We start from the raw sequence: 22,105 nt of genomic DNA on the forward strand, positions 1-22,105 counted from the left end.
TTAATTGCATATCTTATCACATGCTTCCACTATAAAGACAGGAACGGACTGAGGAAAGTATTAACACTCGAGGTTTTTTCTCTCCATATTTAATCAGCAGGCGGCCACAGAGAGTGTGAGGTGATCACTTAATAGATTACACAGCCTTGCTTTCACTTTTCTGGCCTTTTCCTTCCTCTCTTTGTCTCTAATGCTCTTACAGTTCCTCACTTTCGAGTACTCATTTAGTACTGGGAAAGAGTCGTGTTTATTTCGTCTTTTAATCTCTTCATTTCCACACAGAACGCACAGGGGTACAGAGTGACATTATAGGGAGGAGAGAACCGTCTTTCCTTCATTTATCGTCCTCATGTACAGTAAAAACACAGTATACAAACAAGAAAGCAGCTTTACATAAATAGGCAGCAAGAGGAAAACTGGACGTGTGGATAAAACTGAGAAATCTGAACAGAAAGGTGTCCATGGTCTTGTGATGGGATGGCGAACTGAGAATATATGTATTCCCGTTTGGTTGGTTCAGTCTATCATGTTTGTTCTGGCTCTCACAGCTCGTCTCTGCCGCCCGTCACCCTGCCTCTCCCTCGGCTGCTCTGCTTCGGCGCTTGGCTCCGGGCGTTCCGTCCGGCGGTGCCCTCGGCCTCCTCTTTGTCCTTTTTCACCACACTCTGTCCGTCTGCCGCCCACATGGCCTCTGCCTCCTCTCGCTCCTGAGGGATGAAGCAAAAAAGCACAGCGATGATGGATAAAATATTGATTGCCACTAGTGACTGATTACAGTTAAGAGTTATTTTTATATCCTTGTTCTTTCTGAGGGAATATTCTGAAACCAGTTAACCTTCAACCTCACGTAGTTTAAACCTCTGCTTTCCAACTTTGACTTAGTCTGTGTGGGCATGGTTACACCTTTCTGCGTTGTCTACGTTTATGTATATTTTGCTAATGCTTTTCATTACTGTTTTATTACACAGATTGTAAGTAGTTGTCGTTTTGTAAGTATGTTTGAGATGTATCCATAATTTGCGATTTATTTCTCCAACTAAAAATTAAACTTTCTCACTGTGAGGATATGTTAGGCAGTCTGCGTGGTCTTAAACATATTAAGTAGCATTGAGCTGGGTAAGCTACTGTTAGTTTACATTTTTGGCTTAATATTAAACAGACACTTTTTCAGAGCAGCTCCTGGTATTGGTTCAGCGTGTAAGAAATAGTGGCATCTAGCAGTGAGGTTTCACATATCAACAATCTGAATACCCCTTGCCTCACCCTCCCCTACAGGGAATGTGAATGGCCCTCTATAGTCGGTGTTTGTAGTCAGCGTTTGGTTTGTCTGTTCTGGGCTACAGTAAGAAAAAGTTGGTGCAAAATGGTGGACTCCGGCGAAGAGTCTGGCTGAAAAGGCTCATTCAGGGGTAATAAAAACACATACATTCTTAGATTAATGTGGTTATACAGTAATGAAATCATAATAATGTATAGAATATAACATTTCTACCCTAAAGAGCCCTATCAATCCTGCTCCCTGGATATTTATCTACAGAATGGTTCATCTTTAAAAATAACAATAATAAGACCATGGTACGGTCAGAGCGGGCACTGTGAATGCCAAAACATGATAACAACCACCGCATTTGCATTACACTCCTGCCGGCCTTGTTATCCAGCGCCAGTGTCACGACATCAACAACCAAATGACTTCAGGAGGACAGATCCGACCTGAGGAGGAGGTCAGTGCTGTGTGCTGACGTCATAATTCTCACCATGTCCCTGTAGAGCTTCTCCTTCGTGAACCAGAGGGCCAGTGCACACCGCCGGCCACTGGTCACTGCGGTAACACCGTGTGGATTTACTGGACCTGAGGAAAAACCCACCAGTCGACCACAGCTGGGTTTTACTCTGGCCTGGAGACGTGTAGAGTACGAATAAAGGTCATAAAGCAGGTTGAATTTATCAGTAAATTAGTGACCTCAGGTTGAAAAGTGACTTACTGTTACTGTCTTAGCGTCCCTGTTAGTGAAGAACAACTCTCCTCCATCGAAGTTGTCATTTAGGTAGAGAATGGCACTGAGAGAAAAATATATACAGCATATATATATTTATATATTTATATATATATATATATATATATATAAATATACACACACACATACACACAGCAGTACAGAAATATACAATACACCTTTTTAACCTTAGAAGTAGGCTGTCAGCTTGATTCTCTAAATTCCCCCTACTTTAACAACCTAGGTCAAACTTTTTAGTGAAATAAGGGCATTTTCGTGCTTAGCAACAGACATACTTGTGAATGGCTAATAAGCTTTATAATAAAATGATAAAAGGGCCAGAATCTGATTGTTAAATATATGTAAGGGTACATAATATGTGTACTCCTGAAAGAAAGTGTTTGCCTCTTTGCAGCCGCCGCTCTTTCCCTTAATGATACATTTTCTTTACCTGAGGTCTCTGTGTATGAATGCTGGTGGTTCCCTCCAGCACTGCTTGGTCTCAGGCTCGAGAAGACAGTTGTCAACATGGACAGGGTGAGACAGATCCAGCCTGCCCTCCTGGTCATCTGAGGAGCAGAGAAAATCAGACGAACAATTTAAGTTCACAGCATACAAGTCAACAGAGCGCTGTGAGGCCCCGTAGTTGTCATTCCACGTGTTAAGTATTAAGGATCTCCCTGTATGGAGGCATATGGATGATGTCAGTAATACCTGCGACAGCACTGCGGCAGACCAGGTGTGAGAAAGACATGAATAGTCCTGAGGGGCTCCTGAAGTAGGAGTGCAGCAGGACTGTCACTCTCTCGCCCAGCTCATGTAACAGCTTGGCATCTGATTGGTTCACCAGGCCTTCCTGAGCGAACTGCCAAAAAAAGAAAAAAAGAAAACAAATACTTCATAAATCATGTCCACGCACGAGATCCCCACAGCGCACCAAGATAATCTGATTGGTTCTTCAATCAATTCACCTTCAGTTAATTAATTTTGAGTGCAGGTTATTAAGGTTCATTCAGAAACACGTCTTAGCTCTGCTCCTGTTATCTTCTGCTCACCCACCTTCACAGCCCTGAGAACTGTCAGACCCTCAAACGTCTCATGAGGCGTGTGTGGAGACCGTCGTCCCCGGTAACCATCGCCGACAGATCCTGCAGCCTATCAGAGACGAGATGAAATGTCAGGTGAGAGTGTTGCTGATCTATCTGAGGGCCTCTTTAATAATCTGTACTTACTGCCGCTAACTGCAGTATTCTGTCACACTCCTTCTCAGTCATGACTCCGTCGAGCACTACGCGATTGGTCCCGTTCAGAAGCTCGTCGTCCATGGTGATGGTCACACCCACCTGAGGCACCGGACCACCTGGAGAGAGGACGAAAAAGAAAGGGTTGAGACAGGAAATTGGTAGGTGCTACTGACTTAGACAAGAGGATGATCTTACCTGAAAAGAATCCACTGTCGTCCACTTCCTCCTGCTTCTCTCCCTCTTTCATTTTCTCATTCATTTTCTTTTTTTCAGCTCTGAAAGTAAAATACAAACAATCCTGAGTTAATTCACATCAACTTTTGTTTTTAAAGTTCGTAGCACCTTCAGTCTTTCTCACCTCCAGATATCCCTCAGTGATTCAGGTACAACATCCTCTGGAGTCCACAGATCCTAAATGGAATGCGATAATTAAAATTGTGGACGCATTTTGTGAATCAAAAGTAGCATATTTTTGTCTCTGTACTTACTGGGTCAATGAAACTGAAGTCAAAGTTCTCCATGCCAAAATACAGCAGCTTCTTCTCTTGCAAGGAGCGACTGAAGTATCTGACAATCTCCTGCATAACACACAAGCATGAAGTCAGCATGAAAATGAGAAAGACAATTCAAGTCTGAAATGACTGGACAGTGATTCCTCACCTCTTCAAGTAAATACATAAAAAGGAAGTCAGACTTTTACAACCACAGTGGTGATTTTGGTGCTACCTGAGCTGGCTGTGTGCCCTGTGACTCTGTGTCTCCTCCTAGTGTCTCAGAGTAGAGCTGCAGGTTGTCTAAGGAGTCCCTGTCAGAGGGGTAGAACAGGAGAAGAGAGCGAAGAGTCTGCACTGCTCCTTTAATATCACCAGCTGTGGAGGCAGCAAAACAAGGAGGGTTAGCACTTAAGGCTTTAAAATGACGGCATTGAATGGACAGTTCACCCAAAAAACAAATCCAAAATACTTTTCCTCTCACCTGTAGTGCTATTTATCAATCTAGACTGTTTTGGTGTAAGTTCCTGAGTTTTGGCGATATCAGTTGTCGAGATGTCTTTCTTCTCTTGAAGATAATGGAACTACATTGCGCTCAGGTCTGCATGGTTCATCTCAAATGACATTTGGAAAACTCACAATCATGACCCTGTTCCTCTGTTGTGAGCAGTTTGATGAAGGGACTATTTTCTTTCTGCCTAACTATCCTTGCCAACCGTATCACCACATAATTAAAACAGATTCATTTCTAGCTAACTGATTCTGCTAACTCACCTTGCATCACTGAGCAAAAAACTCAGGATGCTATGAATGTTGACATCGTAAACTCGTAAGCACGTAAATTCCAAAACTCACGCCAAAACAGTCTAAAAGGATAAAAACAAATACAGGCAAGAAAAAAAATATGTAAGAGGAAGTTTATGTATAACTTTGATTTGGGGGTGAATTGGAAGATACACATAACATTGAATATACTTTGAATAGTGATGAGCTTGACCTCTGAACCCTGACCTTTAAACTGTGCAATATGCAGATGCTCCAGCTGTGAGGGCAGGAAGTCCTCCTGAGCAGAAATCCTTCCGGGTCTTGTGGCTACCTCCGTCACACAGGACTGTCGGCATGCGAGCAGTGAGAGGGAAAGAGCTGGACGGAAAGAAACGGAGTGATTGCTCTGTTCCATTTCTGCAGAGAAGTCAAGCTTCTAGTGATCTGTGTTTTGTTTTTGTTTTTTTACCTGCAGCCTTTTCATAAGCGCCGTCAACAGTGTCCACTCCCCTGTCATCGGGCAGCCGTTGAGAGGCTACCTCACATTGCACCCTGCACTCATCTGTCTGCTGCAGAGTTTGATTCACACATGCTTTCCACTTCTCTGCTGCTTGCACCCAGTCAGAAGAGGCCTCGGACTGAACCGCAGAATCATACAGGACCTGAGTTTGACAGTGAGCAAAGACAGAATAACATTGTTAGGTTAAATATAAAGATGCTGCTCCACTGGCATTATAGGAAAATAAAAGTACAAACTTAATCCGTTGAATTTCGAGACACGAGTGCATAGAATTACATGGGCCATTTTAGCTAAATTCAAACAAGTCTCGTCGTGTCATAACAAGCGAGTCTGAACAGAGAAAATAGGCTGCTCAGGCAGCGGTCCTCAATTAGTAAAACCAGGTTTGGACCACATGATTGGACAAAAGAAAGTGAAGGTGAGAGAGAGTAAGTTAGTCTCTCGAGTCATGGCTGTCTTTTCACATGAGCCAACACAAAATAATTAAATGAAGTTAAAATATTAAACCTTTCTGAAATATTGGTGAAGAGATGGTATGTCTGTAGAAAGGTACAGTCTCTACCCTTCCTGTCCCTTTAGCATAATTTGGTATATGAACCTGCAAACCAGTGACGTTTCTGGATATTAAAGAACATAATTGCTTAGCCTGTACAAAATTCCTCCTGCAACTCCAGTTCCTCAAAGACATCCCCCCTCCCAGCTCACCCAGTGTTTCTCATTCTCAATCTCTCGGTCCTGGAAGGCCTCCTCGGTCACTCCGTCCATTCGTCTGTACTTCTCAATGTTGTTCCTCATCTCCAGGTGACTGGGGTTGGCAACAAAGTAGGTGTGAGCTGCTGATGCCGCCTTCTGCAACTTTTCCAACTGACCAGAAGGGCAAACAGACAGACAGGAGTGTAAGAGGTCAGTTGTTATGTTATAAATCTGTGTGGCTGCCCAAAGATTAGCTCACCTTGTAGTATGTGACCTGCAGAAAGTTGTAAGGGTTGCGACTGCTGAATTCATAATCTATGTCCGAAGAAACAGGGAGCTGTCCTGCAGGTGTGACAGAGCGTCCGACACAAAACCTCAAACATTCAGCCTTCTGCTGCGCCCAGTCCAAGGCCCAGAGGTCCCACAGGTGATCCTTTTCAGAGTCTAGCAATACAGAAAACATGAATTTAGCACGCTCTGTCAGCCATACAAAAGACAACAACGTCCTAATGATGCACATTGTTTAGGCATCATCAACATTTGTATATAAAGCCTTCTGTTTTTTAACTCTACATTCTATACAGAGATAATGAGAGATTCACTCATGCATAAAAACTGTGATTTTTATTAAGTATAAGGTCCCTTTTTGATTTTGCAATGCATTTGTCTTCTGCTCATGAGGTCAATCTTAGATTTGAAGCACACGTTTAAAAACTGTGACTCAGGGAAGCTGCCCATGGCTTCATAGTTAAGTTACAACCCACTAATTATCTTGCATCCAAAGCAGTTTTGGCAACTCCAAAGCGTGGTGAATGAAAACAGCTTGTTTGTTTTTTCAGTTAAAATGCAGTTTGATCAACATCGCTGGTGTATTAAATTAGCCACTGAATGGACTCAGAGCTAAATTTTGATGATAGTACTAGATTTACACTATGCTGCCGACGAGAAACAATCTGTTTATTCTGATCAATATTGCATTTCTCTAACCTTTGTTTTTGTTTTCTGTTCCCACAAGCTGCAAGCTGTGTCACTCTCTACACTCTCTATAGCTTTATCCTCCCCCTCCTCCTCCCCCTCCTCCTCCTCTCTCTCCTCCTTCTCTTTCTCCTCCTCCCCTCTTTCTTTCAGGCTCCCTTCTGATGGACCACGGCCCCCTGGGACCATCTACCATTTCCGGGCTCCTGCTGCCTTGAAATACTGACTGATCTGGATCGTCACAACCCGGGCTCTGCTGGATCATTGCTCTCCTCTGTTTCACTATCTCCTCATATCTATATTTCTGTTAACCTTGATGCCTCTCTCTGTCTATTACTAATGATCTTGTGTGGCCTGCCCTCTTCCAGGTCAGCATGGTGGACAGGAGGTCGTCTGGCTCAGGCTCTACTTGGTGATGCCTTGTCCTGCTCGGTCGTCTCCTGGTTCCACTGACTTTACATAACTTGTATCAGATTTTCTGTTGATGTAACTTGTAAACTGTGAATTGTTGCTCTTTTCTGTACACGCAACATCTATTGCATGTCTGTCCGTCCTGGAAGAGGGATCCCTCCTCTGTGGCTCTTCCTGAGGTTTCTTCCATTGTTTTTTTTTACCCTGTTAAAAGGTTTTTTTTTCCATCAACATGTGAAGTTTTTCCTCACTCGAATCGAGGGTCTAAGGACAGAGGATGTTGTTCACTGTACAGATTGTAAAGCCCACTGAGGCAATGTGATTGTGATTTTGGGCTATATGAATAAAATTGATTTGATTTGATTTGATTTGATGACTTAATGCAAAAATGTTGTCGTGTTTATATGAATCCATGAATGAGAGCTGCAATGATTAGTCGATAAATCAGTTAGTCTATCAAGGGAAAATGTGTTGCCGACTATTCGGATAGTCATCTTCAAGCAAAAATCTCTAACATTTGCTGGTTTCAGCTTCTTACATGTAAGAAACAGCAGCATAGCATAGCATTCATTTATGACAGTAAATACAGAGTCTTTGGGTTTGGGCCTACTGGATGGACAAAAGAAGCCATTTGAAGATGAAACCTCTGTTACACAAAATGATGTTTATTGCCTTTTCTTTAATATTTTTTGCAATTTTCTGGGGAAGCTGACTTCTGTCTCCTCTGACTTTAGGCAGTGTTGCATAAAGTACCCAAAAGTCGTACTTAAATAAAGTGAAGATATCCCATTATAATTACTACTTTTTTACTTTTCTAAAAGTGAAAGTCACCAATACTAATAGCACTTGAGTGAAAGTCTTAATGTATCTGATATTAGATGTAGTAGTATAAGATAGTATAAGATTTCTGGCAATAAATACAGTAAAGTATCAAAAGTAACAGTAAAGGTAAAGGTAACTACCCACCAAGGTTGATTATCGAGTAAGATATTCAGCATTTTTCTGATAATCACAATGTGTTTTCTTTCATTTTCTTTGTTTGGTTTATAATCTGATCCGCAATGAAAAGTAACTAGAAATTTCAGTTTTCAAGTAAATGTAGTGAGTAAAAAGTACAATATTTTCTCCAATATGCAGTGGCGTCGAAGTGTAAAGCACTAGAACAAAGTACATGTACCTCAGAATCTTACTTAAGTACACTTCTTGAGTAAATCAGCTTAGTTACATTCCATCACTGACTTTAGACCTCTTAAATGCAACTCACTTGTTGAACTGATGTGCTGACAGTTTATGCACACACTGAGGTCACAAGTAAACATGGCTTTATTAAAAAGGGGTCACAGGGTTAAGGGTTTGGGAACCACAGCCATAGGATATGAGGTAATTAAAGTCAGGTATTGCATTTGATTAATATGTTAGACTGTGTATGGATTCTAGATCATTCATGTGAATCTGATTCATTCAAGGAATTACCAACAGCTATTAGAGCAGACCATTTGGCACACCACTGACTGACTGACTGCAAGAACACACATATCCCTCCATCTGAAGACGCACAGTATATCTGATACCTCATAACTTACCCAGTTTATTGAGCGCTTCTCTCCCGGCCGCCACACAGTCATCATGACACTTTCTGCGGACTCTAAATAGTGATTCCTTGGTTACGATGGATTTCTCCAACAGCTCCGCAGACTTCGCCCACTCCCCACCAAAATATGCACGTACTCCGCTGTAGTACAAGAAGTCATACGGCTGCAGCAGGGACAGAACATTGGAGCTGCCACCACCCGGGGTTGCTGAGGTAAAATTAAGTGATGTTAGAAAAACAAAATAAAACGCCACGTATACAGTGGAGTAGTCAGCCTGCAGCGCCATGGTCCGAGCGACAAACCAACCGTGTGGAGGAGACGGTGCTGGCTGGGGGAGGTGGAGGAGGGACCACGGAAATATTTAGGGAACGGAGGAGGAAAGTTTAAGGAAAGTAGGTGCTACTGTTCATATGACAGGATGTACTCACAACTGCACCTCCGTTACATCTCCAACTGGTGGTTCTGATCAATTAAATCAAGCTAAATGTAACTAAATGTGTTGTTTTGAACTAGTTATTGCTAGTCTGTGTGTTTAACGGGTTGTTATCCAGCAAGTTAGGTTGCAGTACCTCGATGTCGCCACGAGAGGAAGCCGTTGGTTGTGGTCAACCCATGTTACCGTAAATATACAAATAAAACAGGCTGAGGCCACTGAAATCAATCAGACAATCAATTGTCTGGTGAACGCATGGATCACTTCTCACAAACTCAGAGTCAGTCGATCCCCCGCGCGTGAACGCGAGTGACCGCAGTGATTTGGCTGTAATAGATGTGATCAGAATGTGAATTTACTGCTTTGTAAAATCGTGGCAGGCGGCCGTGTTCTATAGATTACGGTAACGAGCCGCAGCCCGTCGGCGTGCGGGCGACTGAGTTCGTTCGGCCTTCTCCCAACACCAGGCAGCGGCTCATGATTCATTCAGCCAAACACAGACAGCAGAAGACGGGCTAGACAACGGACACTCAACCGAGCCGGGGAATCAAGAGGCTGGGGGTCCAAACTCAGAGGAGCAAGTGTCCCACTGAAAGGCGGAACTAGCTAGCTTGTCATGGCGGATGTTGGAGAGGTTTTGATGTCGGTTTTGTCCACAATTCGGGTTCCGAAGCCCGGGGACCGTGTCCACAAAGACGAATGCGCCTTGTCATTTTCCTCGCCGGTGAGCCATCTTCCCTTTTAAATTTAAACGTCAGCCAACAATCAGTGTTGTTTCACTTCCCATTCGTTTCCCCTCTCTTTTGTTTATGTTTTATGTCTATTCTCGCCCACTTTGACGCACTGGCTTCCTAGATATTCTTGCTGCAACTAACAAACAAGCTAGCATCAAGCTAAGCTAATAATGCACTGTAATGGAAACTTAGCTGCTCTAGCTTTTTAGCTAGCTGTGCTAGTGTAATTGGGTATGCTGTCAAACTAACGGTAGCTAGCAAGCAAACAAACCTGGACGAGTTCAGGTCATAACTGTGGCAAGACTGTCCATGCTTTCTAATATAATTAACCACATAATATATCAAACATTACGGTGAAGTTTCTCGTGGATAGATAACATCAAACCAGTGTTAAACTGAATGCAAGTGTTGGCTGATTTTAGCTAGTCGGCTAAAATACAGTAGCTGATATGTGTCATGGTTAGAACACCTATATTGACAATTTTCTTTTTTTTTTTTTAAATATATTCTGTGACGCATTTGTAACGTTTTTATGACAACTGCCGTATAAATGAAGTTATTATTACCATTATTACTTATATTTTTCACTTCTCTGTGTTGTATCTGGATGGAGAGAGATAAGAACAGGTTGCAGCACTGAACATTGTGTCTTCTTCACAGGAGAGCGAAGGTGGCCTGTATGTGTGCATGAACAGTTTCCTGGGCTTTGGTGGTCAGTATGTGGACAGACACCATGCTCGGAGTGGCCAGAGGGCTTACTTGCACATCACCCGGACTCGCAAGGCTAAGGTGGATTGTTTATTCTACTTTTTGATTTATGTTTTCTGACATAGACACATATCTAGAATATATTTGACACTGTAAGGGCCATCTCTTTCCATGTCAAGTGAACTAATCCCCACACCCAATGATACCCTATGTTATTGTCACAAAAGGAAGAAGATAATAACTCTGGATCTGGACACCCTCCTAAGAAAAAGCCCACCAGACTGGCTATAGGTGAGCACACGAGCCAACAGAAACATAGATCATACAGGTGCCTTGTTTTGAGACTGACCTAGTCTTCCTCTAATCCTGTTTGTGGTCTGTCCAGGGATTGAAGGTGGTTTTGATGTGGAGCAGGAGCTGTATGAGGAGGATGTAAAGGTGGTAATTTTACCTGACAGGCAGGAGGTGACATCAGAGGACCTTGCTACCATGCCTGATGTTGTGAGAGAGAGGGTGAGCTACCTTGTGTGTTTTGTGGCAAAGACAAAAACAGTCTTTATAGATCAAATTAATGTTCATACAACATATTCCCTTAATACTAGAGCACAGGTGCACTTGCCCATAGGGATATGCAGGGACATATGAATAATCAATTGTGTTACTTTCAGTTTTGCAATGAGCTTTTGGTCACATGTAATTTGTTCCTATCCATTCATTTGTTGCCCCCCCAAGGTGTCCCTGTCAATGGCGGGTATCATGGCAGCCGACTCAGTGTCTCACACCTTACAAGTTCAACAGTGGGATGGAGAGGTGAGACAGGAGTCGAGGCATGCTGCTGATCTTAAACAGCTTGACAACGGAGTCAAGATCCCTCCCAGGTGAGACATCAGTTCCCAGCTGTCCTGTAAATAAATCTACCATCCACCTTGTCATAGATCAGAGATTTTACCAACAAAGTGTCTCTTCTATTCTGCCCAAAATTAAAGAAGAATGTGCAAAACTGTAAATTCTATTGCTGTCTCCTCAAAATGCATATACTTTAGTCCGTAAATGCTGTTTTGTCTTCTCTACATCCTAGTGGCTGGCGGTGTGAGGTGTGTGACCTCCAAGAGAATATTTGGATGAACCTGACGGATGGAAAAGTGCTGTGTGGTCGCAGGTATTTTGATGGCTCTGGTGGAAACAACCACGCCCTTCTCCACTTCCAGGAGACGGGATACCCCCTCGCTGTCAAACTCGGTACCATTACTCCCGATGGAGCAGGTGAGCATAACCAATTTCTGTTATAAAATTTTGAAGTCAAATTGCATGGCAGGCATAATATGTGGGCTTTGGTGGATCTCTGTTGGACTATACACAGTATTTGCATTTGTCTGGCTCTTCAGTGCTTCATTGCTCTTAACTTCCTCAACTGTTTTGTATGTCCAGATGTGTACTCCTATGATGAGGATGACATGGTGCTGGATGCCAAGTTACCAGAGCACCTATCCCACTTTGGCATCGACATGATGACCATGGAGAAGGTAAGCTCTGTGTTTCTGTTGCTTTTAGCCAAAGCTGTTATTTTTTGCTCTATGACAATTAAAAATACAAAATTAGCCATTATGGCCACTGGTTTATTATGTTTATCATCGGATCAAATTCCTGTAGACAAAGGTATCGTTCAACTCTCGTCTTCATGATTAAAGTCGTACGGATTTAGTCAGAGATATTGGAATTTCTATCCTATTGGCAGACATCCAGACAGTTATGGCTGGCTCGTCATCATAGAGCAGCTATTGATAACATGGTCAAAATTTTAGCTGCAGTCTTAGAGAACCAACACCACTAAACTAATGCCACAGAAAATTCATAGTATTCATTCACTATGAAATATGTATACGTTTATGTAACATTATTAAAGGATCATTACAGTATTATTACTGGTGGATTATAATAATGCAGTAATACTTCTCCTCGTGTGCTCTTATTTTCATAGAAGACACATTATTATATCCACATAATGTCCCCAGTTTCAGATATTTTCCTCTAACCTTTTTCTATTCTGATTCCTTGTTTGCCGTTCATTTTTTTGCCACCTGCTTGTCCCCTCACGCAGAGTGCAGGCTAAACAATTGTCAATATCTCTACCTCTCACCGTGCCATGTAATGTTGTTTCTTGTCTTGCTAATGTATTGCCGCACACACATAATGATGTTGCGCATACAGGGGGTGGAGGAATTGTGCTACACTGGGGCAGAAGACAAAGTGCATCACTTAGTACTGTGATGATGTGTTCTGTAGTTTCTTCATCATCTGACTGCTGTCACTACTGCATATTGGCTAATTTTGCTCATTTTTCTCAAAACCTACCTTTATTATATGATTGTTGCCATATATATATATATGTTTATATATATTTTATTTATATAAATAAATATATATATATTATATATTTGCTTATACACTGTATCATTCGTTACCTTATCCTTCTGACTTTTCTGCTCTCAGACCGAGCGGACGATGACAGAGCTGGAGATTGCTGTGAACCAGCGTGTTGGGGAGTGGGAAGTGATCCAGGAGTCGGGGACCACCCTACGGCCCATGTTCGGCCCTGGCTTGACGGGCATGAAGAACCTGGGGAACAGCTGCTACCTCAATTCTGTCATGCAAGTGCTCTTCACCGTTCCAGACTTCCAGAGCAAGTCAGTACCCTCTAATCCTCCTTCCTATTTGTTTTAAAGTGAATATGTCATTTCCTGTGTGGACAGACGATATTAAATTTAACCCTATCCCTTGAATATTTTTTTACAAAGTGACACTTTTCACACTGTCCAGCTTTAACATTAGGATACTGAATGTAAAGACTTTGTTTCATATCCTTTTGTTCATCCTGCCCAGGTATGTGTCTAACATTGACAAGATCATTGATGATGCCCCAAGTGACCCCACCCAGGACTTCAAAACCCAAGTGTGAGTGTCTTCTCCTATTGTGTAGTTGTTTTCTGTTGCCACTTTTACACAAAAATGAGTGTGTATATGCAGGTTTTTTAACTGTAGCTAAGTATAGGTGATTAACTCCTTTTCTTCGCCAGTAGATGAGTTTGTCTATCCGTTCCATTTTTTTGTGTGTATGTGCATGTGGTCATGTGTAACGTTTGTCATCACAAAGCCAACGGTAAAACAGGGAACAATGGAGAACAAAAATTTTTTTTATTCGATAACATTTTGAATTATGTTTTTTTATGTGGAATTTGCCAAGGAGTGAGACATCTCGCTTCCGTCTCATCCTTGTTAAGTTGCACATGTGCAGTAGTGATCAGGCAACTGTAAAGCACAAAACGACCATCAGCACTTTTTTAATAATGTTTGACTTCAGTCTCTCTTTCAAACTTGGTGCCGACTGAACACTGTTCGACCGCTCTTTGAACAGCGGCAGAGGTGACCAAGCAAGCGGTTCTTACTTTAACACATGTAATATCATCACGTCATCACGCTGACAAGGGGCCAGGGTGTTGTTTTTTCATCACAGCCAATCAGAACCGAGGCTGATAGACACCCGTGACAACTGCAGTCATTTGACACGGGAGTGAATGCTGATTGTACTCAATAACATTTTGGACAAGAGCCAGGATTTTTGTCCAATGTTGAAGGGATATATGACAAGGACTTGTATTACAATTTGATGCCCAAAAACATCCCTCATGCTACAGGAGGAATGCCAGGAAAATATTACACATTTTAAAAGTGCTTTCTCTGTATACATCTTCTCATATAACGGTCTTCAGACACATCCATTCTGACACACGTCCTGCCCTCTTACCCATTTTTTCTTGAGGATGTTGCCATCATGCACCGTAGATGAAAGGAACCCTCAACACGAATACACACAAGCAAACTCATGTGCCAGCTGTCATCTACAATTTACAGACTTCTTTTCAGGCAGCTCTGTGTTTGAGTGTGATTTGTATTTTTAATATGGTTTAGGGGGATCGAAATGCTCTATTGATATCAGCAGGGTTTAGTGCAGACCTGTACTGACACTTGGCCTCCTGTCATTTTAGCTCTTTACGATTGAAGGAAAAGAGTGCTTTGCTTCTTCTGTGACTCATCTAAACTGACAGAGCTTCTTATTGTCGAAAAATGAAACCTTAGTCTGGAATAGTCTTCTCATGTGTATGCCCAATACAGTGACTTGACACTTTTTGGTGTTGAGTTTAGATGTTATCATGATTATTGCAGTAACTTATTTTACACCAACATTTTAAATGTTTCCATTTGAAATTGAAATCTGGCAGATTTGATGTTTATGTGGCCTAATTCGAAACAATATCTACTTTTGTTGCTGCAAGGTCTTTATTACCCAGATACTGTATGAGAAAGTCTTCTCCCTGATAAGACATTCCACCATGCTATTTGAAACCCAAAAATATGTCTAGGCCTGTATCCAATTCCTCTCCTCGTGTGTGAGACTCTGGTATATTGTTGGATGTGAAGTGATGTCAGCTTGATTTGTTTATCACAGAGCCAAGCTCGGGTACGGCCTGTTGTCAGGAGAGTATTCCAAACCAGCACCAGACCCTGGAGATGAAAACGGTGCATCTGAACCCAGGGTAAGAAGAACAATCAGTCACAGTGGATTTACAAGTCTTACATATTGCAGATATTCACAGCACATGTGGGATTTACTCTCAGAAATATGTGACAATATGGTCTCCCTATTATTAGTCCTCACCGTTGTCAAATCAGACTGTTCATGCTTGTTTGCAGGGGGACCAAATCGGCATAGCACCACAAATGTTCAAAGCACTTGTTGGGCGGGGCCACCCAGAGTTCTCTACCAATCGACAACAGGATGCTCAGGAGTTTTTATTGCACTTCATAAACATGGTGGAGGTAAAGCATCTCCCTCTCTTTGCTTCTCATCTGGGTACCCAGCTTTCTCCTCACATTATTTCTTTTCGCACACAGAGGAACTGTCGCTCTGGGTCCAACCCGTCTGAAGCTTTCAGGTTCCTGGTGGAGGAGAGGATTGTGTGTCAGCAATCACAGAAAGCCAAGTACACACAGCGGGTGGATTATATCGTGCAGCTGCCTGTGCCGATGGACCAGGCTACCAACACAGGTGAGACAGTTCTACTCTTGGTTAGCAGTATGGTTGCTTAACTTGGTTTAAATAAGATTATATTTTAGGCTTTTAGCCTTTATTTAGATAGGACAGCTGGTAGAGTTTGACTGAAAGTGGGTAAGAGAGATGGGATGACCCTCAGCACAGGGCTACTGGTTGGAATCAAACCCGAGCAGCTGCTGAGGCCTCAGCCTCTGAACATGGAGTGCAAACTCCACCAGGTGAGCTGTCAGGGCTCTCCAGATTCACAGTAGTTAGGTTTCCACAGGCTGTATAGCGCCCATCATGGCACATACAAGGAGTGATGCCAGGATTTCTGCGGGGTCTTTAAAAGTCTAAAATTTCTAAATTTTTTAATTTTTATTTTTTGGCCTTTATTGACAGTACAGCTGCAGAGGGTGACAGGAGACAGGGTGAGAGAGAGGGGGAGTGACACACAGCAAAGGGACCTGGGCCGGGAGTCGAACCCGGGTCTGCTGCAGAGCCTCAGCACATGGGACACCCGCTGTACCAACTGAGCTAAACGGCGCCCTGACCATTTAGTTAGGTCTTAAATATGTTCATTTACCGCTTCGTTGTCACCTTTTTTTGTTTTGGGGAAATGTGTTGGTGAGATTCACAGCAGGTTCCGTGTGTTGTACTTCTTCCTGAAGTAACCAGGAACGTAAGTGGCATTTTGCCAACAGCCTGGTTGGAATTTATCACCGTACACTTGCAAGATCCAGAAAGACTTTGACTGCGGAATCTGCTACAACTATGGGAAAGTGAAAATTTGTGTTGGCTTGAACAACCAGAATTCAGTTGGTTAAAAGTCGTACCTCATAATGAATTTGAAGCGCAGTGTATGCTCTGCAAGAGGACCCTCAACTTGGGCACACTTGGTGTAAAAGCGCTGGTGTCACACACAAAATCGGAAAGACACCAGTTGGCTTCTAAAAGTCTCCAGCGAAGTCACACTATCACACACTTTTGTATGCCTTTGTCACCAGTTCCCAGTCTGAGTTCATCCAGTTCTGCTCGACCCGAACTTGGCGCTGCCTCTGCCGCCTCGCATTCAATCGACATTCAAACCATTTTCGGCTCAACTATGGCGTTGAAAGCGGAGGTGCTTTGGATTTTGAACACCGTTGCTAAACATTTTGGCAACAGATTTGGATGTTAAAAGTTGGTTATTTTTTTAAGTTCTTCTGGGACCGCACTTTTCCTTACTTTTTCGTACTACGTTTAGGTCTTAAATTAATTTCAAAATGGTCTTAAAAAGGTCTTAAAGAGTCTTAAATTTGACTTGTTCAAACATGCAGAAACCCTGGATGCTCTAAGGATGTTAGCTGAGGGTTCTTTAAGTCTCAGGGATGATTCTTTTTAATTTTTTAAAATCCTAAAATGTGTTTTCTGTAGCTATAGATATTTTACCAGTTTTAGTCCTCATACACATTGGTGTGCAAGTCACTGATGTTCAGCCATGCTTATATTTCTCTGACAGAAGAGCTTCAGGAGGCAGAACGCCGGCGTGAGGAGGGGGACTCATCAGCCCCTACAGTGCGTGCACAAATCCCCTTTACAGCTTGCATGGCGGCCCTCAGTGAACCAGAGATCCTCACAGACTTCTGGAGCTCAGCTGTGCAAACCAAGACTACTGCTACCAAGTATGAAGAGGGACAGTGACATGATGATTAAAACAAATTCTCAAATGCATTTATTAATATCTACTTTTGTGTCATTTGTCAGAACGACCCGCTTTGCCTCTTTCCCCGACCACCTGGTCATCCAGATTAAGAAGTTCACCTTCGGCCTTGACTGGGTCCCTAAGAAACTGGGTGAGCAAAGATATTATGAATATGTTTTGTTGTTGCACTCAAAAACGATTTGGGAATCTGTATTTTGCCCCCAAAAATGTTAAAATCCCGAATTCCCTTTCCACTCTCCCACTCACAAAATAACAAAAAAACATGAGGAAAGATAATGAAACAAAATATAGCAGCTCTCCTCTACGGAGCTTCCTGCAATAAGTAGTGGTAATTAATCTACACAATAAACAATAAATTAGGATGATTAAATTCTAAGAATGCTGTGAAAAATGTTAATATAATGTCAAGAATCCAAGCTGTATAAAACTATGGTTGTAAAGTTTGAAATGAAAAGTGTGTTTGAATGCTGTGCAGACGTGAGCATCGACGTTCCTGACACTTTGGACTTGAGCGCACTACGTGCCACCGGCCAGCAGCCAGGGGAAGAGCTTCTACCAGAGGTGGCCCCGCCCCCACTCATGACCCCAGACGTGGAGGTTAAAGGTATCCTGGGTTCCCATTTCAACGAGGAGGACGACTCGCTCTACTCCCCACTGCTGTGTTAGTCTGTCTGTCATTTCTGCTCTTTTCCTTCCTCCTCTCTTATTTGTCCTTCCTTGTTTCCTTCTTTTCTTTCTTTCAGCCTTTTCTTTTTCCGTGCGTCCTTCTGTTGCCTTTTTAATTATGTTTTTTACTTTTGCATGATGTGAAATTATTTGAGTTATATTTCAAATTGAGGAGGCAATATCTGAGTTAATTTTCTGTTGGTGTATGCTTTTGAAATATATGAGTTGATGTTTTTCTATTTATTATTTTCATTATTTTGTTGATTTTGTTGGAAACTTTTATTTATTAAGAAAGTATTCAGGGCCCAAAAATCAATGTTATTATTTTGCAAATAATTGGTGCTCTCACCAGCAAACAATGTAAAATTGCACATTGATCCACCTTTCAGCTCCAGTCCTCGATGACTCCACTGTGTCCCAGTTATGTGAAATGGGATTCCCACTGGAGGCCTGCAGGAAAGCGGTCTACTACACTGGGAACACTGGAATCGATGCTGCCATGAACTGGATCATGAGCCACATGGATGACCCAGGTGTGCACGGTGGTGGGAATCTATCATAAAGAGAATCCTCAATCTGGTCACTCAATCCTTATGTTGTCTTCTTTCTGATTGACTGCAGACTTCTCAGCCCCCCTGGTGTTGCCCGGCTGCAGCTCTGGTGCTGGGACCACACCCACAGAGAGCCTCTCTGAGGAGCACCTGGCAACCATTGTATCCATGGGCTTCAGCCGAGACCAGGCAACCAAAGCACTTCGAGCCACGGTTAGAATCAAACTCCGTCCAGATTAGAGATTTTACCTATCTCAGTTGTATAGAGGTAGAGCTGTGCATGTACAGATGCTGCAGCCATGTTTTCACCATGCTTGGAGACTCAAACCAGTGCTGTGCTTAATACCTCAACAAAAGGTTGCATTAAGCTAAGCTAGCTCAGAAATGCTGGTGAGAGAGAGGTCTCAGATTTGAGTTGTGGTTTCTCTGGAGGTTTTGTGGTAGTGACAAAATAATGGACATTAGCTAACACAGTTTTCACCTACATGCCCAAATGAAACAGCCAGACATTAGTTTAAAAAAAGAGTTGAGTACAGTGTCTCACAGGACAAAGAATTGCTCAGAAATTAGAGTAGGCGAAAAACCCAGAAAAGCCTTACAAACAAACGCTAACTAACTTTAATTTTCCGCGCAGAGTTTGATTTTGATGGCCAGCCCCCTAAGAAATAACATCAGCCGCCTTTGGCCCTCTAGCTTGTAAAATATTGTTCTTGCACTAAAAGCTCCATTTGTAGATATTCTCTAATAATAACTCTTTTTACTGGGGTTGTTTCACAGAGTAATGTTCTAGACCGGGCGGTAGACTGGATCTTCTCCCACCTGGATGACCTGGAGTCCATGGATGTGTCTGAAGGTGGTCGCTCAGCCGCAGAGAGCGAGGGCGGCAGAGATCCTCCACCTGGGCCTCGTGTCAGAGACGGACCAGGAAGTGAGTCCCAAGACCTCAGACAGAGCCTCACAAATTAGCTGCAGAGATGTGCTAATAAACATGAAATGTAGACGACCGTGATTTTACATTCTTCTATTTCAAGTCTTATGTTCTTCCAGCCATCCAAATATATTACTTTTGAATATATTTTAAAAATAAATTGAACTCATGGTTTCTCTCTTTTCAGAGTACGAGCTGTTCGCGTTTATCAGTCACATGGGGACAAGCACAATGTGCGGCCACTACGTCAGTCACATCAAGAAGGATCAGCAGTAAGTGGTTTCTGTTTGTTTATGGGTTTTTCTCCCCTGTTATTCTTACTTTAAGAGATATTTTAAAGCCTTTTGTCACTTTAAGGTTAGACCGACCATTCAAAAAACCATTACAAGTGTCAGATCCGTCACGCAAAAAAACCCCATTCCAAATGAGTTAAAGTCTTACAAAGTAAATGCTTTCTCTTCTCTAATAAGTAGTTCATTTATATATTAAATGTCTATACAATCATATTGTGTAATAAAGTAGCTGATTTTTACAGAGCCTCAGCAGGGGGCACCATACTCCAGGTCTGGTCTGAGCAATAATAGCTACTGACTGCAAAGTATCAACCTCTCAAAGAGCTGGGGATTTAAAAGGCCTGTCATTAAAACAACTTCTTGCTGGATGATATATTGTCCCAGAAATAATTGTAATAAATATTTTTCATTTTAAGGCCCTTTGATCCCACGTATTAATTGATCAAATAATAAGCATGATAATGCAGGTGCAGCCTTTCAAACAGCTGTGAACTTTTAATTCTAAATATTTCAGACACTGTAAGTGGAATGTAAAAAAAAAATAAAGTCTATATACATAAAGCACCAATTATACAAAACTTCACTACAAAAACAAAAAATCAAATGTGAAAAAATCACTTTCTGCAACAAAGCCTTATAATGGTTTGGAAAACTACAAGTTATTTTGTTATCATATTGGTGACATTCTTTATGTTAACAGACATGCTTGTGAACACAACGGTCAGCAAAAGTGACTATGATCAGCTCTCTGGCTCTTTGTCTGCCGTACGCCTCTCCTGGCCCTGCCTACTGTGTCTCTTTGTCCCTGTAGCCATTGTCTTGGTCAGAGCCGCTGTAAATCACCTCTGTACGGGCTTCAAATTGGTCAGCAACAAGCTTTGGAGGCTGTGTTCAGTCCTGTTTCAGTGTCCAGCTGTGTTCACTCTCAAGCTGCAAGGCAAACGGTAGCGAGCTACAGCCAAGTAAACAGCAGCAGCTGGTGGTTAAACTGGTGACAAGCCGCCGCCTATATTTTTGGAGCTACACTCAAATCTTGCATTTTAGAAAGATATGGCTTAAAATTGTTTCTAAATCACTACTTTGTGTTCAGATATGATGTTGCTCACGGGGACAATGGGTGTTGGATATTTTGTGCTGTGATAAAACCCTGTTAGTTTAGAAGTGTCTTGTTTATACATAATTAAACTGTCTGTTATCAGGGGCTCTCTCTGACCTCTTTGTGATCTCTCCGTTTCACAGGTGGGTCATCTTCAACGATCAGAAGGTGTGTGCTTCTGAGAAACCTCCCAAAGACCTGGGATACCTCTACTTCTACCGGAGAGTGGCTGAATGAGATGAAGGAATGTTACACTTGGGGTGAAGGAGGAGAAATGTGGACGCTAACAAAAAACACACCTTCATAGTCACACCCCACTAAACTCTTACGAATGCCCTGGCACGCTTCCCTGCTGACAAAAGTGTAAATAAATCTCTCAGACTGCATATATACACAGTTAATTAAGTTGGTGCAGATGTACAGATATGGTGTTGGGGACGGGGGGATTTTTCTTTTGATCCATTGATTACACACCATAGGCCTGTTCAGAAAAGCAGAGTCTGTCACCTGGACAGCTGACACATGAAACCTGTTAAAACAACTTTCCCTAGTTTCACTGTCCAAATAATTTTGAAACTGCATCATGAAACAGGCCTCAAGTTGAGTCTATTCACTCCTTATTAATGAGTATGCTTTAACTTTCACTGTTAATCTGTGTCCTGGCTATTGATTTACACTGCCATCAGTAGTCACTGCCCCTCCCTATCAAAACATGACGCTTCCAGCCCCCTCCTCTTTAATTGGACGGTTGCAGCTTGGTGTCACCCGGTAAGCCCGGCGCTAACTCCTTCTCCTCCTCTACCCTTTTCAGTAAAAACAGTTCAACATCCACGATGAGAGGAAATTGTCAGTAAATCAAATAAAATAACAGCTCAAATGTGTGTTGCAAAAAGGAAATACAAGAAAAAGAAGTCAAAACACCAAATCAACTTGTTTTTTTTCTTTATCGTTTGGTGAGGGTGATATCTGGATGATTTTTGTTTTATTTTTTGTTTTTATTTTGCAAACAAATCCTTTGTTACTTCTGCTGTGACAAATAAAGAATTGTCTTTCTGTCATTCTGCCTTTGTTCCTTTTTTTCCTAAAATGTCATCACAGAGTTGATTTTCAGTTGACTTTCACTTCTCTTCATGGTTTATCCACATTATGATTTTGACACCATGAGTTATAAATTAGTGATGAGTTAGCACAATCCTACAGGCTTAACATTTGGT

General features: G+C 42.2%; 2 protein-coding genes across 3 annotated transcripts; one reads left to right on the forward strand and one right to left on the reverse strand.

The window, feature by feature from the left end:
* Positions 1 to 228: 228 nt before the first annotated feature.
* p3h3 (prolyl 3-hydroxylase 3) lies at positions 229 to 8,974 on the reverse strand. Its single transcript, XM_030393675.1, has 16 exons — positions 8,680 to 8,974; positions 5,970 to 6,154; positions 5,723 to 5,881; positions 4,967 to 5,159; positions 4,744 to 4,875; positions 3,968 to 4,110; positions 3,730 to 3,819; positions 3,600 to 3,652; positions 3,437 to 3,516; positions 3,230 to 3,357; positions 3,057 to 3,152; positions 2,712 to 2,862; positions 2,449 to 2,566; positions 1,986 to 2,061; positions 1,758 to 1,898; positions 229 to 707 (listed from the first exon to the last, which is right to left on the reverse strand). Exons 1-16 carry the CDS (start codon positions 8,972 to 8,974, stop codon positions 543 to 545), a joined length of 2,205 nt encoding a protein of 734 aa, XP_030249535.1. The 3' UTR covers positions 229 to 542.
* A 550-nt stretch (positions 8,975 to 9,524) lies between these two features.
* Positions 9,525 to 21,949, forward strand: usp5 (ubiquitin specific peptidase 5 (isopeptidase T)). 2 transcript variants are annotated; one of them, XM_030393673.1, is made up of 20 exons: positions 9,525 to 9,845; positions 10,516 to 10,644; positions 10,791 to 10,854; positions 10,949 to 11,076; positions 11,296 to 11,441; positions 11,642 to 11,826; positions 11,992 to 12,086; positions 13,054 to 13,247; positions 13,444 to 13,515; positions 15,068 to 15,155; positions 15,313 to 15,438; positions 15,514 to 15,667; positions 17,154 to 17,316; positions 17,399 to 17,487; positions 17,833 to 18,018; positions 18,413 to 18,556; positions 18,645 to 18,787; positions 19,352 to 19,502; positions 19,690 to 19,774; positions 21,035 to 21,949. In XM_030393673.1, the coding sequence occupies exons 1-20, from the start codon at positions 9,738 to 9,740 to the stop codon at positions 21,126 to 21,128; spliced, it is 2,544 nt and encodes an 847-aa protein (XP_030249533.1). In that variant the 5' UTR covers positions 9,525 to 9,737; the 3' UTR covers positions 21,129 to 21,949. The 2 variants fall into 2 exon arrangements, with proteins under 2 accessions (XP_030249533.1, XP_030249534.1); XM_030393674.1 differs by having other exon boundaries at positions 17,833 to 17,961; positions 21,035 to 21,175.
* The last annotated feature ends 156 nt before the right edge of the window (positions 21,950 to 22,105 follow it).

The sequence above is a fragment of the Sparus aurata genome, chromosome 17 (genome assembly GCF_900880675.1).
Source record: "Sparus aurata chromosome 17, fSpaAur1.1, whole genome shotgun sequence".
NCBI lineage: Eukaryota > Metazoa > Chordata > Actinopteri > Spariformes > Sparidae > Sparus > Sparus aurata.

Excerpts from the sequence above, each read along its gene's own strand:
- p3h3 (XM_030393675.1), bottom strand. The coding sequence starts at position 8,974 with ATGGCGCTGCAGGCTGACTACTCCACTGTATACGTGGCGTTTTATTTT. Across the intron at positions 3,517-3,599 it reads TCACTGAGGGATATCTGGAG|AGCTGAAAAAAAGAAAATGA; the intron begins GTGAGAAAGACT and ends TTTTACTTTCAG. Across the intron at positions 2,567-2,711 it reads CTGCCGCAGTGCTGTCGCAG|ATGACCAGGAGGGCAGGCTG; the intron begins GTATTACTGACA and ends TCTGCTCCTCAG.
- usp5 (XM_030393673.1), top strand. The coding sequence starts at position 9,738 with ATGGCGGATGTTGGAGAGGTTTTGATGTCGGTTTTGTCCACAATTCGG. Across the intron at positions 9,846-10,515 it reads CCTTGTCATTTTCCTCGCCG|GAGAGCGAAGGTGGCCTGTA; the intron begins GTGAGCCATCTT and ends TCTTCTTCACAG. Across the intron at positions 12,087-13,053 it reads ACATGATGACCATGGAGAAG|ACCGAGCGGACGATGACAGA; the intron begins GTAAGCTCTGTG and ends TTCTGCTCTCAG.